Raw genomic sequence first — 16,620 nt, forward strand, 5'->3', positions numbered from 1 at the left:
GATAGCCCAATTAATTTGTAATAGAAAAACTTAAAAAACAACAAATATTCTAGTAGCATTTTAAAGACTAACAAAACATGCAGATGGTATCATGAGCTTTCATGGGCAACATGTTTTGTTAGTCTTTAAAGTGCTACCAGGCTATTTGTTTTTCTTTTAAGTTTTTCCTAGTACATTGTATGTCACAGTTTGGAGGAACGATGGGAAATTTCTCTTGCTTTTTGATATATAGGGGGCAGATGTTAGAAGCTACTCAGCTGTTTGGGGTGTTGGAAGTAATTCTGGGAGAGCTGGATTAGTGGGCAGAGTTCAGGCAAGTGCAGTACATCATAAATACACTTGACCCAAGTATCTTTGCAATGTACTACATCCCTAATTAATGATATTGTGTATAATATGTATAATATATATTACAGCTGTACAATAGAAGATTAATAGATATTATATCTATTAGTATGTTACAAAATCAAATTAATTTGCAACATAGGTTGCACAAATATTTTTCCCAGACCTGAAACATTGCTGAGTTGTTAAATGTACCTAGTTTGTGATTCAGTCAGACTTTAATGTGATTATTAATACAGGCCAAATATCACTGCTATATTTTGTGATTACAGGCTGGATCTCCCTGGTTTGGCACCCTTGGGACTTGACCGGTCCCAAAGGAGGCAGTTTGCCGGACCAAGGGAGATTGCTGACAGACTCTGGGCTCTCCTAGGATTTGTCAACAAATCTCCAGGCTCCTGTGCTCTGGGCCACCTGGCTCCCAGCTCCTTGGCCAGCCCCAGAGCTCCAGGGGCTCCACTGCCCCAAGGCTGCCAGATGCAGCTGCTCTGCTGTTGCTGGGGCTCTGCTGTTCCACTGCCCTGCTGTGCCAGGGCTCTATGGCACCGGGATTCTGCGACCAAGCTCTTCCGGGCCTCCACTGTCCTGGGGCTCCGCTGCTGCCCTGTCCTGGGGCTACCAGAGCTCTGCTATCCCGGGGCTGCCAGTGTTCCATTGCCTCAGAGCCTCTGGAGATCAGCTACTCCGGGCCCAGTGAAGCTCCATGGCCAGCCATGGGCCACTGGCACTCTGCTCCCTGAACCAGGGTTCTTCGGTGCAAGGACTCTCCAGTTCAACCTGTAGTTGTTATTTACTTCTGGTAACAAATATTTTCAAGAGGTTACATCCTAGCAGATCCTAAATGAGTCCTACTTTGCTAGTTTCTACATTCAGATCCAGTAATCTTTGCTGTGTACCTTGACAGAAAAACTACCCCTGAAGCATGTTGTATCTTGAGGTAACATAGTTTTCAGACATGTGCACTATTGTCTTAGTCATGCATGAAAATCTATTGACTTCAATGGGACTATGCACCTGAGTAAAGCAAGAAGGATTTATCTCAATTAATATTAAATATTTTTCAATGTGAGATTCCGTCAAGTTATTGTTTTTTGCTCTTGGTTCTTTGTCTCACACTCTTTATTAAAGTTTGTTTTAAATCTATTTTTTTTATAATGGCTGCTGAGTAAAGTAAAACTTCATTGGAAGGGAATGTAGCAGAGTAGTTCATAAAACCACAAGAAGGTAGTTATAACTCACAAATGTTGTGGAAACAAAAAAGATTGCCCATGCTCGTTTGTTTATACAGCTTTGTTTATCTAACAGTTTTAGGTCCGTTTTTAGTAGACACTGTGGTAGACAGAACAAATGTAGTCTTCATTAAAGGCCTAAAGTAAGCCATAACAATGTGTGGTATGTAATTTTAAGACTACTGATCCTCCTGTTCTTTCTTCTGTTAATGAGAACATTTTGACAGCTGTCTCTCTGGGAGATGCTTAGTTATGATGGCCAGTCAGGAAGCACTTTAGTTTCTGGAGTTTCTGTAGCTCTAGATCTTGATTTAAAAAATCAATCAGAAAAGTATTAATGAATTTTATTTTGCTGACTCATATATTTTTGATGTAACAACATCAATTGATTCAAACATAAATTGAATAAACATAGTCTGTTAGGGAAATTAAGATCAATCTTTGAGATCATTCATAGCAAATATATAGGAAAGAGCAGTAAAATGTCAAGGAGAAGATACTTTATTATCATTTTTTTCCTATCTTCTATAAAAATGAAACATTGATACCAGTGTTTCACTGAGGGCCATAAAGTTGTAATGGTGTAAAATTACTTTACTTAAATACATAGTCCCATTGAACTCACCTAATCTACTTTCATAGATGTGGCTTACTGTGTGCTTGTCTGGAAAGTATGTAAGCAATAGGGAAATTAGACTGATATTTTCTGCACATGACAGAATTTGTTCATAATTTGACACTGATTAATAATTTGGGATGTCGTTTTTCCTAATGCAGTACAGGCAGTCCCCGAGTTAGGCGGATCCGACTTACGTTGGATCTGCAGTTACGAATGGGGCTTTTCTCTCCCCGGAGGACGGGAGCGGTGGGACGCCCAGATGCGCAGCGGTCCAGCCGCCCGCGTCCTCCGGGGCGAGAAAAGCTGCTCCGTGTCTCCCTGGTCTGCTGGGGGGGAGCCGCAGCTGTCCCGCTGCCGGCGTGCTCCAAGGCTTTGCTCCCTGTCTCCCTGGGAGACTGGACCGCGGGCGGCTGGACCGCGGCACATCTGGGCGTCCCACCGCTCCCGTCCTTCGGGGAGAGAAAAGCCCCGCTACCCGCGTCTCCCTGGTCTGCTGGGGGGGGGGGGGCACAGCTAGTGCGCCCCCCCCAGCAGACCAGGCTTTTCTTGCCGACGACGCCTGGGGTAGAGCAGCTGGGGTGCTGCTGGGTTGGTCCCGCAGCGCCACTCCTCGGCGCTTCTGCACCAACCCGGCAGCACCCCAGCTGCTCTGCCCCAGGCATCCCCAAGTCAGCCGCTGCTGAAACTGACCAGCGGCTGACTACAGGAAGCCCGAGGCAGAGTTGCTCTGCCCCTGGTTCCTGGAATCAGCCGCTGATCAGTTTCAGCAGCGGCTGACTTGGGGACACCTGGGGTAGAGCAGGTGGGGTGCTGACGGGTTGGTCCCCGCAGCGCTGAGGTGTGGAGCTGCGGGGACCTACCTGGCAGTGCCCCAGCTGCTCTGTCCCAGGCATCCAAATTCAGCCGCTGTTGAAACTGATCAGCGGCTGATTCCAGGAAGCCCAGGGCAGAGCAACTCTGCCTCGGGCTTCCTGTAGTCAGCTGCTGGTCAGTTTCAGCAGCGGCTGAATCTGGACGCCAGTTCCGACTTACATACAAATTCAACTTAAGAACAAACCTACAGTCCCTATCTTGTACGTAACCCGGGGACTGCCTGTATTGTGGCTGATCTTGATGATTAAATTCCATCTTTATTGTTAGGCTGTTTGGTTATCCATGGTAACTGAATGTTGGTTTGTGTTTATATGGTTGCAATTAAGTCTTAAAAACAAATCATTTGACATGTCAAAGCTTCATAACTTTTTCTAACAAGCAGTGATCCTTATAGCTTCATTCTGCTATATAGCTGGATAGCTGGAAATCCAGTTTATTTTTCTGTAGGCTAGGGTAATTGTGATATAGTTATGGTTTTTTGTTCAGAAATATGTGTTTCATTTTGCTATGAAGGATCATACAATATACAAATTTCTCCTACTCAAAGCAATAGATGCACTCCAAATATAGGGATTACCATTTTGGCTTTTAAGAACTAGTCCCCCTTTTCGTTTACTTAAAGGATACTAGAGGAAATGCAAGGAAAACCAAGCTATGATGATTTTATTTTATAAGCCCCATTCCTGTTTCCTAAATATCAACTACAACTATTCCACTTTCCTTACGCAAATAATATTTAATACTAATGCTCATTATTATTTGTCCTCTCAAATTACAATTTACCAGGTCACTGAACCTTGATAATTACTTTTGTTATTTCTTTTACTTATTAGAACAAATTTCTGTAGGCCAAATACAGAGATTTTACTCCATAGCTGATCAGTTGTTATTTGAGGAAAATTTCACAGTAAAAGAACAACCTATGTAGAAAAAAGTCTTGGGTATTCTTTTGGGTGTTCCTCCACCATTTCCATGGAAGATGCCAGTGGACCCATCCCACAAACCAGTAAATCCCTAGGAACTGAGCCTATCCTAGAAAGCTCTGTACTCTGGCAGACCACCATATGCAATCTTGGATCTCCCTGCTGGCTCTTCCAAATGCCACCTTGAAAACTCCACTCAAGAGGGATAAGCAAGTAGAAGCTATCACAGTCTGTATCACTGTGTGCAGTTAGGAGAGGAGTTCTGGTTCTTCACCCACTTCCTCTTGCCATCTCCAAATGTGCAGTGCTGGATCCTACCCCCTCCTTTCTTTCCAGTCAAGTAGTTTCTGCAGGATTGGAGTTTGTAGGGGGGACATACCACAGAGGCAGAATTCTCCTCCTCTGCAATGCAGGCCTCCTTTCCATGCACATGGGTGTTTGAAAGGGGACATGGGATCCTAAACAGCACTCCAAGATTTTGGCCTTGTGTGTTTGGGTCTATTACACGACTTATTTAATCCATAGGTAGCTCTTGTTATCTGTTTCATCAGTGGCATTGAGTCAACTGAAAAGATGATGTGTTTTTCACTTCCAACTAGGAAAGTATTCATGGACCAAAAACAATATGTAGCTCCTCATTGATTTTCAGCCTAATAGTAAGTACAGCAATGTTTTGCTGTATTTTGCTCTTCAATTTGAAAATCTACTTGACTACCCCCATATGACCTGCCCAAGAAGTTTGATATCGATCAGTACTTAGCAAAACTGTCTACCCAGTAATAAAACACGCATGGCTGGTCCTTTTCAGCTGAGTTGGGCTTGTGTGACTTGGTCTGTGGAGCTGCAAAATTATGGTATAGATATTCAGGCTTCTGATGGAGTTCAAATGCTAGGACCCTGCAAGAGAGGAGGGTCCCAAACCCCAGACTACACCCTGAGCCCAAACATGTACACTGAAATGTTATAGCCTTGTTGCCCAAGTCCATCAAGCCTGAGTCAGCTCACACAGACCAGCCCAAGGTTTTCAATTGCTGAGAAGACATACTCCAATGTGAAGAGAGCTTTTTGAACAGAGAACTTGCAAAAGCATTTTTTTAACTGACATCCTGTGACTCTCCATAGAGAAATTGAAAACCATAACAAAAGGCAGGTCCACTAGTTTTCACTGATCATCAGTGGCCAAGAAGGACATGTGACAGAAATGAAAAAACTAGACACTATACAGACAATCGCCCATTATATTGCGTGGAATAATTGGTGAGCCAAAGCAGTTCTTTGTATTTGTGAGATCTCTCTGCCCCATATACAAACACTCCTTCTCTTATGCTTTCTTAACCTGAAGCTTTCTTTATACTACTTAATGATGTTTTACATTGTTTTGCTAATGCTATCTCTGATGGGACATGCCCTTATGTTGGGTGGGAGGAGGGTACAGAGCTGTTCTCGGTCTGTGTTGCCCTAATGAGGCATACCTGCAAGGGTAGAAAAGAGGGTAAACAATAGGCAATGGGACCTGGAAGGGTCTAGGGAGACTTGCCCTCTCCCGCAAATGGTGGAGAATGTGGGCAAATTATGCCTGATACAAAGGGCTTAAAAACAAAAACCTTAAGGAGGATAGAGTTCAGCTGCTCTGCTCAAGATGGAACCAGAAAGGTGGGTGGTAGAGATGCAGCAATAGCAGATTACTCAACAATAGGAGTTCCAACAGCAGTTGCTGCAGCAATGTATTGCCCAGTGGCATATTCAGACCACCCAACCACAACAGTAGCAGGAATTCCAAAAGGAAATGCTAAAGCAGATCATACCAGTCCTACATCTGCACGGAGTGCCAGGGGTGCATGCTTCCACTAAAGGGGTCCTTCTTCCTGTACCAGGAAAGCTCACTAAGATAGGACCAGAGAATGAATCTTTTTAATCACATTTGAGAAGGTGGCACTGGCATCTCAGTGTATCCTAAAACAATGTGCTCTTATCCTAACCCCATACCTGATGAGTCCCGGAAGAGTCACCAACTAATCTGGACTATGAACGTGTGAAGGATTATAAGCAAGAGAAGTCTGCCAGTTTGGACTACTTGGATATTTCAGTAAACCAGATACCAACAGTTTAGGGCTGACCTATGTAGTACAACAACTGGAGGGGTATTGTTGGAAGTGGCTCCACTCAGAGGAGTGATCAGTGATCCAACTAGCCAAAGCCATTGTGACAGAGCAATTTATAAAGATAGTCCCATCGAAGACAGGGAATGAAGACTATGGCATTATCCAGGGACACTATTAGAAGCAATCAGGTTAATGGAAGAATTTGCAGACACTGAGAGGTCACTCAAAACTGAGTCACTCGGACATCAGAAAGGCAAGAATATCAGGAAAATGAGCCAGTATCAATAGTAGTCTCCCTTGTGGTGGAGACTGCACCTTAGGTTCAAAGCATCCCTAGGAGGACCAGGAGAATGAGCCCAGAGGCAACTTGGCCTATGGGACAGCCAGGTATCCTGGAGGGATGAAGTGGAGTCCTCAGATGAATGTCTGGTCACCACCTCACAGATGGATTCTCCCCAAAATAGTAAAAGGTCCAGAAAGATGCAGGGTCCTTGTGCATGACCTGATACATCCTAGTTATGAAATCAACTTAGAAATATAGGAATGTTTACTAGGGAGAATTTGATGAAGGAGGCAACCCTAAGAAGATCTAGTGCTGTCCAGTGAACTGAAAACATGACTATGGCTGGCACCCAGGCTCTTCAACCCCAATTTTTCCAAGTAATTCATACTGCATACAGATGCTTTGAATATCAGTCTCAGCACAGTCCTCTCATAGGACTTTGGAGAAGAAGAACATCAATCCTATACCTACATAGGAAGACAATTAGATGATATCTTGCATTATTCCACACTAATGCTGATTTCTTGTCACCAGTGGTCAGGGATGGAGGTAACCTTCCCCTCTCTGAATGGCCTTCCTATCATGAGGTGTGGGGAGGGATACGAGAAGGGACATGCACCCATGCTGGGAAGGATGAGACTAACAAGTTATTCTGAGCCTGTGACGTGCTAACAAGGTATATCTGCAAGGCTTGTTGAACCTGGAGGAGGGGCAGCTTAAAAGGGGAAACATATCACAGGAGTGGTGAACAGGAAGAAGGATACTCCACCCAGGGACAGAGACTAACAGAGTTTAGTTCAGCTGAGGAGAAGACAAGCTGGGGAATCAGGAAACACTGCTCCTGGAGTTGCCCTAGCTCTCAGTGAATCAATAGACTTCAAGAGACTAAACTGATAAAGTCAAACATCCAGAGTCTGTCTGAAAGACTGGCTCTCATTCCAGTCATCTCCCCCCGACCTGTTGCCAACTAGAGTAGAAGAGAGGGTAAACAATGGATAGTGGGACCTGGTGAAAGAGGGCCAATAAAGGCAGCTCTGCCTCCTCCCACATCCACCCCATTAGAGGCCTGGATACCTAAATCCTTGTCTATGCATTTAAGTCCCAGCCTCTGCAAGTTGCAGGAAGTTAAAGGGATGTGGAGAATGCTATTCCCCATTCAAATGCACTCATTTCCATATTTCTGAAGGTAGATTGCCTGTCATTTTTGGTTAGGTAAAAGGAATCCCTAAGAACCTGAAAGAAATTCTCAGTCATTTATTTATGCTGTGCATACATATGTATAATATGCAAACACCATGAACACAGTTCATTAGTAAGTGGGTGGGTGGCGGGAGAGTGTTATATCGTTAGGAGAAAGTGCTGTTTCACAGCATATAAAGTTGAGGCTGCAGAGATTGCTGACAGACTAGTGAAAAATGTTGGGAATAAAATGCCTGCATGAGGTGCATTTGTAGTATTGTTAACTCATGTCATGCCCTTAATGTTTGCCTCAGTAGCATCTACTGATCTGTCTGCTCAGTAGCTCTGTTTCATGCAGATGACAGACTGTCATATGAAGGCCTTATTTCTAGGTTTTGCTATTCATTTGCAGGATTTTTATTTGTGACAGAAGGTGCTTTTGAAGAATAGGAGTTTCAATCAAAAGTGAATCGCGGACTACGGAAAGAAACAGACTTCCAAAAATGATAATATGCACACAGAGTTTGTCACAATAGATCAGATGAGTAGTTCATCTAGACCAGTCTCTTATCTCTAGCAGTGTCAGATATCAGATACTTCAAAAGAAGGTTTCAGAAACCTCATAATGGAAAATTATGGAATAAGATGTCAATAAGGGAAATTATTTTTGTCATGGCAGGCAGTTTTCTGATGTTTTGGAAGAGTATTGTGATAACACTTATTAAAAATACTTCCCTGTTCCAGGCCATCAATATTGATGAGGTTCTTGAACTTGTCAGTGCTTAACATGCTTACAAATCCTCTGATCTGGCAATGTGCTCAATAGAGCCCTGCAAATCTGTGGATATCTGCTTTATATCCCTGGGTATCTGCATCTGCAGTTCTGGATACATATATTTGTGGCTCATTTTTGTGGATGTGGATGCAGATACAAATTTTATATCTAGAGCCCCGCTTTGCATATATCTACTTTGTATCTGTGGGTATCTGCATTCGTAGATGTGGATGCAGTAGTTATCTGCTGATCATTTTTGAAAATGTGGATGCAGATGTGGATATCATTTTTGTATTTAGGGAAAGAATTTTCTGTGCACAGCTGGATTCCCTCTGTTTCCATTTACTGTGGAGTAGAAGGCACAGAACACCTGTACTTTGTTTGTTGAAGGATTATGCCCAATGACTTTATGTCTGGACAATCGGATAATGCATCCACACTTGTCAAAAACAAAGCCTCTAAATATCTTTCTCAAATTTTTTATAAATATTTATTGCTTATGTTTTTATCAAAAGGCTTGAATTATGTACTTGTAATATAGGTTGAGCTTCTCTGGTCCGGGACTCTCTGGTCTGGCAACATCCATGCTTTAGCAGGACCACAGACGTTGACAGATCAGAGAGCCCCTGGACTAGACATCCCCAGCTTGAGGAAGCAGAGTCCTGGCTCCCTGGGGCAGCCTCAGGGCTATAGAGTGGCCATGGAGCTCCACTGGGCCCAGATCAGCTGATCTCTGGTGGCCACTGAGTGGTGGAGCCCCAGAGCAGCGGAACAGTGAAGCCCCGGAGCAGTGGAGCCCTGGTGGTCCCAGGAGAGCAAAGCCCTGGTCGCCCTGGGACACAAGAGCTCCAACAGCCCCATTAACCCTGAGGCTGGCTAAGGAGCTGGGAGCCCAATGGCCCAGGGGCAGGGGAGCCTGGTGGTTTGTTGACAGATTCCAGGAGAGCCAGGAGTCTGTGCAGCAGAGAGGCCAATCTCCCGTGGTCCAGTCAGGTCCCAAGGGTGACAGCCCAGAGAGGTCTAGATTGTTTTTCCAGGGAAAATAACTTGAATTTTGTACTTCTAATATTTCCAGTGTCAGTTGCTGCTTTCTAATCACTTGCTTTTGCATTTTTGGTTCCCTTGTTTTAAAATCCAGGAGGACATTTTTAAAAGCAATCTGGCCTTAAATGTAGACATCATATACAATAGTCAGATCATGGTCCCATTAAAATCAGTGGTAAAGCTATAGAAATTCAGTTGATGCCAGGGAATCTAGCTGGTAAAATGTCCAAGATATAAGTAAGCAATTCAGATAATTTGAAACATAGTTCTTTCCAGATGATTCTGCATTTAAAAAAAATCACTTTTTGAACGTAAATGCTATTTGTCAATTAGCCATTTGCAAAGATAGGGAAATCAGGGTTTTAAATTCTAGCTTCCATATTGTTCAAAAAAGCATAGAAAATGTATTCTTTCACCTTATAAAGTATAGCATTTAGTTCATGTTTGTATACAGCTGGCTCTGCTAAAAGGTGCTTTTATGTGGCTCTGAACTTGAAATTATTTTTTAATTGAATACATATTAATTTACATTAGGACAATACAAATGTTTGTGGATGTAAAACATTAAAAAAAAGAAGGAAATCCATCCATGTGGATAGTTACTGAGGTGTTACTGCAAGTCACTGATATAATTAAAAAACAAGATTTTTTTTATTCAATAGCTTAACTAAGAAATTAAACAAGCTGCTACACTCTGTTATTGTAGGTAAAATCTTGCTTTAACATTTTCACTGGCAGGATTTGAAAAAGGAAAACAATGTAGAGTGACACTGAGGAAAATACTAAAGTATTCCCACTGGTGTGTGTTCTTCATAGGAATCCTAAAGTTTTTTTTCAGTTATTTTTGTCTTTTTGAACGGTTGTGTGTAACTTCTGTTTTCATATTTAGTTACTCTTGTGTCTGCCAACATTGTAGTTAATAAAATTCTGAAATAATCACAATTAAATATGAGATTTTAAGCATGAAGCAGTGGTTTTATAGCAGATAATTGGGAAGATGAAAAGGCAAATGTACATAAAATGTTGACATCAAATTATATGAATCAAGGGCTTTTTAAGACTGTTACTATGTGCTTTGAATAAGCAGAGTGCCTGTTGCTTATCTAAGGGTATGTCTACACTACCCCGCTAGTTCGAACTAGCGGGGGTAATGTAGTCATCCACAGTTGCAAATGAAGCCCGGGATTTGAATTTCCCGGGCTTCATTTGCATAAAGCCGGCCGGCGCCATTTTTAAATGCCGGCTAGTTCGAACCCCGTGCCGCGCGGCTAGACGCGGCACGGACTAGCTACTTCGGATTAGGCTTCTAATCCGAACTAGCTGTATGCCACTAGCTGTACGTGGAATGAGGCATACAGCTAGTTCGGATTAGAATCCTAATCTGAACTAGCTAGTCCGTGCCGCGTCTAGCCGCGCGGCACGGGGTTTGAACTAGCCGGCATTTAAAAATGGCGCCGGCCGGCTTCATGCAAATGAAGCCCGGGAAATTCAAATCCCGGGCTTCATTTGCAACTGCGGATGACTACATTATCCCCGCTAGTTCGAACTAGAGGGGTAGTGTAGACATACCCTAATATATAAAGGAGAATGTTTGTAAGTTTGTGCACTAATAACTTGGACACTACTGCAACCAAACTTTGCATGGGATAACCTTTCATCCAGGAGAAGGTTTTAAGGTACTTTTGGACCCGATTGGGCCCGAGCTCAAGGTGTAAAAATAAAAAAGTAACCTGCCACGGTGCGCTGCAGGGGCTGCCCCGCCCACCCTCGGTCCCGTGCCCGCTGCCTGTGGCCCCCAGTGCTGTCTGGGACTCGCCCCCTCCCACCAGAGAGGTTACATAAGCGAACCTCTTTCCCCCCCTCATGTGCACAATTCGGGCACCCACCCTGCCCCCCACGGCACCTGCAGCCCTGGATGTGAGCTGGGGAACCCCTCCCACGTTTAACTTCCCGTCCACCTGGGATTGCCACCCCCCCCCACTCCGGGGATGACACGGACCTATATTTTAATCCCTATAGAAATCAGTGCAACTTTTCTAGTATTCAAAAAAGATAATGGACAACTGTTTTTCTACATTTTGTTCCTCCAGTTTCCCGAGCAATGCCGGGTAACTCCAGCTAGTCTTTATATATATCCTCCTCTTAGATAGTCTAGCAAATAGTTCTGATGCTAAAAACATCTATTATGACATATAAAAACAACCAGAACTAGAATTCATTACTGGAGTTAGAGAGATTTTCCTGATCTTCAGATGACAGGTCTTCTCTTCTTCCATATTCATCTCCAACAAGCATGTACATTATTTTAATTGAATTATTTGAGCTCGCAGAAGTGTAATTCTTGTTAATTTCAGAGTTTTTAATGTCTGTCCCTACTTCACAAAAGGTCTGATCCAAATCCTGTAGAAATCAATGGACAGTCATTGACTTCAGTTGGCTTTGCAACAGGTCTAGTTTGCAGGTCCTAACAGGGGTGTGAGAACAAAGAGTATTATGGGAGTGCTGAGAACCACTGAACTAAACTGTTCACCCTGTATATGAAGAAAACCACTTTCAGACAGGGGCTGTGATAGGACCCCTAGCACCCCTAGTTCTAACATCTATGGGTCCTGATTCCTAAAGTGTATGTCAATATGAGCTCTCCATTATTATCACAGCAATATGGAAATCAATTTTTGTAATTCAGCCCCTAGCCCAGAAAAGAACCTAAGCCCATGCTTAGCTTTAAGCAAGTGAGTTGTTCCGTTGATATCTGGGAAAGAGTATGTGTTTAAACACATGTTTAAGTGCTATGCCGTGTTAGGGCTTCAGTGTCTGTAAGTTGCTGTAACTAAATGATTTTCTTTTCCTATGCTTTTATCCAAAGACCCACTATACAAAGCAGATGAAAAACAATGGATAAGATTTTGCAGGATGGAACAATGATAGTGGCTTTAATCCACTTTTCCATTTTGTCATTCCTATCCTGGGGGCTGTACGACCCCATACCTTGTCTGTGCTACCAAGTTTTGTCACCAAAAACTGCCATTTGGTGAAAAAAACAACGAGAGCGTACACACTTCAATGTGACTTTTGTTGGGGAAAACTCCCAGGTTCAGTGACAAAAAACTTCTACCCCACAAGAGATGTTTATCTTTTTCCTCCCTCTATTATCAGTGAAGAGGCAGTTTAGACACTGCTGTTCATTTTGTCGACAGGACTGGCTTCTGCCAGTAACCCACAATGCCGATTCTGATCCTTCTGCTCAGTGCCTTAATTTCTGCTGCCCTGCAAGCATGTGCCCCATCCCTTTCAGAGCACCAGAAAGAATCTGACACCCGAGTGAGCTGCCACATTTAGGGAACAAAGAGTAAATCTTCTGTTCTGAAATGCGTCTGTTCTGTCCTGCACAAGGAATAGAAACAGGGTGCGGGTGGGTGAGACTGTTGAGCAGCCTTAATATTCCTCAGTATGGAGAGCTGAGGAAGCTGTGGGAGACCTTGGAGGGAACTCCATGCACAGCAATCAGACCTACCTTCCCACAACACTGCACTGTGGGTTACATATTGACAGTGCATTGCTCACACTGTCAACGGTGGTGCCCCCAATGCAGACATGATCTCTTGAGAGAGGGAGAAAGTGTGAATGTCCTTTGGAGATTTTTGCTTTGTTGAATTTTGGATGTTGATATAATCGTTGTTGACAAAACTTGGTAGGGTAAACAAGGCCTCTGATTGACCTAGGAGCTTGCAAAGCTTTTCCAGCCTCCCCAGCCTGCCCTGTGTGTTAGAATCTCCACAGTACTGCCTGATGTACTCTGACACATTCCTCCTGTTCTCAGTTTTGCTCCTTAGCATGCCTCTATAATCAGTTCTTAGGCCAGGGGAGGTCTGCAGAAGGTAGCCTTATGAAGGCAGCCAGTACCTATGCTGGTGGAACTTTCTACCAGTTTTAACCAGGGACCTTTATGCTATTCAAAGCCTTTTTACCCAATATACAGAGGTCAAGGCAGTGATGAAGACCTCACCCAATAACGACTAAACAGTGGACAGGATTGTTACTGGGCTTATATTGTAACCTCAGTTTCTAAACAGAATTAGAACAGGGATTCAATGTAAAAACTGAGGGCATGATCTGGGCAATTTTTAAGGATATATTTAATATTAATATGCATATTTTTTTCTTTTTCAGAACAATGGCTCCCTGATTTGGTGCCAGAATCACAAACAGTGTTCAAAGGTATGTGTTTCTTCCACTCTGAAGCCTTCACTCTGACTTCTGGAAATGAAACTTGTCTTTGACTTTAAGAAACTTTGCTTCTGAAGGAGCTGATAGAGGTTTCATCTGAAAAACACCCTCTATAATAAAACATAGTCCTGTCATCTGTATAGACAGATAAAACATCCAGAGAGCAATGTCCTTTCTGTTGGAAATAGGAATAGGCCTGTGGCTATCAGAGGAAGTATGTCAATATATGCCAACTGAATATCTGACCCATATTTCCTGTTTGACACTATGTTGTAGAGAAGTGAATGAAGTAACCAAACTAGTTAAAGTGCACATAATTCTGAGGTACTCTAACATTAGACAGTTTATTCAGCTGGATGTTTAATATATAACATGGACTGAATTTCTTGGACAATTTTTTTTCCACAAATCACACTGGCTCTACTGTTGCCCTTTCTTAAGCTGACTCTTTGACCCCAAAATCTTAGGGAGTAAGTGAGCTGATAATAACCAACTGATTTTGCTGTACAAGAGTTTTGCTAGGTTGCCTGTGGGAGAAGCAACAATGCTTCACCAATATTAGAGGGTTAAAGTGGAACTACAAGGTCCAGTTACTGACTGCTCTTTTCATAAGCACACGATGTTAGATGTCTCCATTTCCTGTATTAGTAATACACCTGATAACTGTGGGTAAAAGACTATAGACCCTAAATTCTCATAATGATATAAGCCTACAATAATTTAGGCATTGTATCATGTAGTAATCTATATTCACTGTTTATTCCCCAATAGATTTATTATAAATGGGATCAAAATCCAGTAGCATAATGGAATAGATCATTTACATTATTTAATTGGCATAGCTGAGTTTATTCTGTTTTATGAAATCCAGAATTCCCATACACAAAAAAAGCTTGTGGTTTACTGTTTTAAAGTAATTGGCTTAAATGCTGATGCTAATATTAGCGCTAGCAAATGGTTACCCTTCATAAATATTGTATCAATGTTTCCATTGTAAGGGTTTTAGATCGTGTAGGGTCTAATCCAGCTTCATTTGAAGACAAATGACATTTCTCTGATTGATGACTTTGGAGCATCAGTTCTTTATTGAGTATTCTATTACATAGAAATCAAAATACAACATAGAAAGATTATCAGTTTTATCAATGATAAAAATGCTATCTTTGTAAGTTATGTTGGCTGCACATGAACAATGGCATGCTGGTATCAGAAGAATGAGTGAAAACTATTCCTACTATCTCTGCTCAATTTCATACTCAGCCATCCTGAAATCTCAGGGAAACAGGTTCTTCTTGTTATACTGTTACCGAAAAAAACCTCATTGCCCATAAAAGAGATTCATTCAGACATGTGATACATCATAATTAAATCACCTCCTTAAGAATATGCAGGGACTTTCACATCCTTTCAATGAACTCGGTGTCGCTTTCCCTTTTTTTTTACTGAGGCTGATACTGTACCTCTGTGAATCTCTGAAAGAAACTCAATGAATGGCTTTTGTCAGAATGAAAAAAGAAGGAAACAAACAAAAATGTGGCCCAACTTCTAAAGCAGGGCAGAGGTTAAATGAACATCCATTTGAGTCACTGCCAAGTACATAGAAGCTATGCACATATATCTTATCTAGCATCAATTTTAGGACAACCTTTATATTGAATTACTGTTTTGAGAGGAAAGAAAGACTGAATGTTCCAAATTAAGATTACTCCCCTCCTCAAAAGAGCTGAAAACATGGACATTATTGAGATTTTGTATAGCTGAATGTCTAGAGTGCACATGATAGCTTGTCTTATTGTTCCATAACTGGGTAGGATAGTAACATAAATATTTTGCATAGCAATAATTCATAACAATAATTTTGCCATTTATAAGGAAAATAAGTAGATATGTATCAAAATGTATTCTTAGTGGTTTTGATTAAATGGAAAATGTGATTTTCCAGAAGGTTTTTACAGCAGGATTTATCCCTATCATATTTTTAAATGTATTATTAAATAAAGTGGGTTGCATAAGAGCTGAGATTGCAAAGCAGTACAGAGGATTTTGCCCGGCAACTTTTATCTATAACTCCTCCTCTGCTCTGGTCATCTCAACCACAGATATAAAGTGAACAGTTTTTTAATATCTCAGAACAAAATTTTTAAAGGGCACCATCCAACTTTTACAAAATGTCTAAAGATTTTTTTCCTCCAGTCCTTATGGTCTCAGTTTTGTTGAGCAAATAATTATAGATCCAAGTGATGGCAATAGATGTTACCTTTAACCTTGTTAACAAATGCACTCAGTTAATCATTGAGGTGATGTCATTTACCACTACAATTATTTACATCTAATATATGACAGAAATTTGTCAAGAAATCAAGTCAGTAGAGACAGTGTGGTTAATTCATTGATCTATTTTTACATTCCATTATTTAAATTAGTAATTTTTTCCTCAAATCTGTTGACAGTTTTAGTGGAAAAGGAAATTTGGTAGTAAAAATAACAGATTTGAAAGGCCTTGGCATGATCACACATGTCCCTTGTGTTTTATATGTGTGCACTCTTTACTACCTAGATGGTTTACACTTAATATTTCACTTACATTTCCTAACTACTTAAAATCCATTATATAGAGAGAAAAATAGGAGGGAGATGAGGCCAGTTAGGTCCACCACTTTGTCTCCCACCCAGGATTGTTCCTTTATTTTTTTTCTAGAGCTTTTGCCATCATTGTCTCCTATGGCAAAACCTACATGTGAGAACTTTGGGGAAGAAAATCCCATCCCCATCACTCTATCAAGGGGGGAACTTAAGTTTTCTCGTAATCAAAAAAGCCATAGATCTCTGTTTTGGCTTTTGGTTGTCCTAGGATTTGCCCCATACATCTCTTCTGAATTCTTTTAAGTAATAGCATGTCACAGATGAAGACTGATTTCTAAGCCTTCCTAAAGGTTTTAGTACATATATATTATCTACATAAAAATTCAGCTTATTGCCATCGGGAGGAATTATTGTATATACTTTTAATATGTCTGTTTT

At 41.7% G+C, this 16,620-nt stretch overlaps 1 protein-coding gene across 2 annotated transcripts in view; it reads left to right on the plus strand.

The window, feature by feature from the left end:
• The window catches only part of ANOS1 (anosmin 1), a 197,460-nt gene that overhangs the window by 18,046 nt on the left and 162,794 nt on the right, over nucleotides 1-16,620 (plus strand). For both annotated transcript variants that reach the window (XM_075915284.2, XM_075915293.2), the window contains exon 2: nucleotides 13,543-13,590. In XM_075915284.2, coding sequence (XP_075771399.2) covers nucleotides 13,543-13,590 — 48 coding nt within the window. The remainder of the gene's footprint in view (nucleotides 1-13,542; nucleotides 13,591-16,620) is intronic.

Source organism: Pelodiscus sinensis, chromosome 1, assembly GCF_052426305.1.
Source record: "Pelodiscus sinensis isolate ZL-2025 chromosome 1, ASM5242630v1, whole genome shotgun sequence".
NCBI classification, from domain to species: domain Eukaryota; kingdom Metazoa; phylum Chordata; order Testudines; family Trionychidae; genus Pelodiscus; species Pelodiscus sinensis.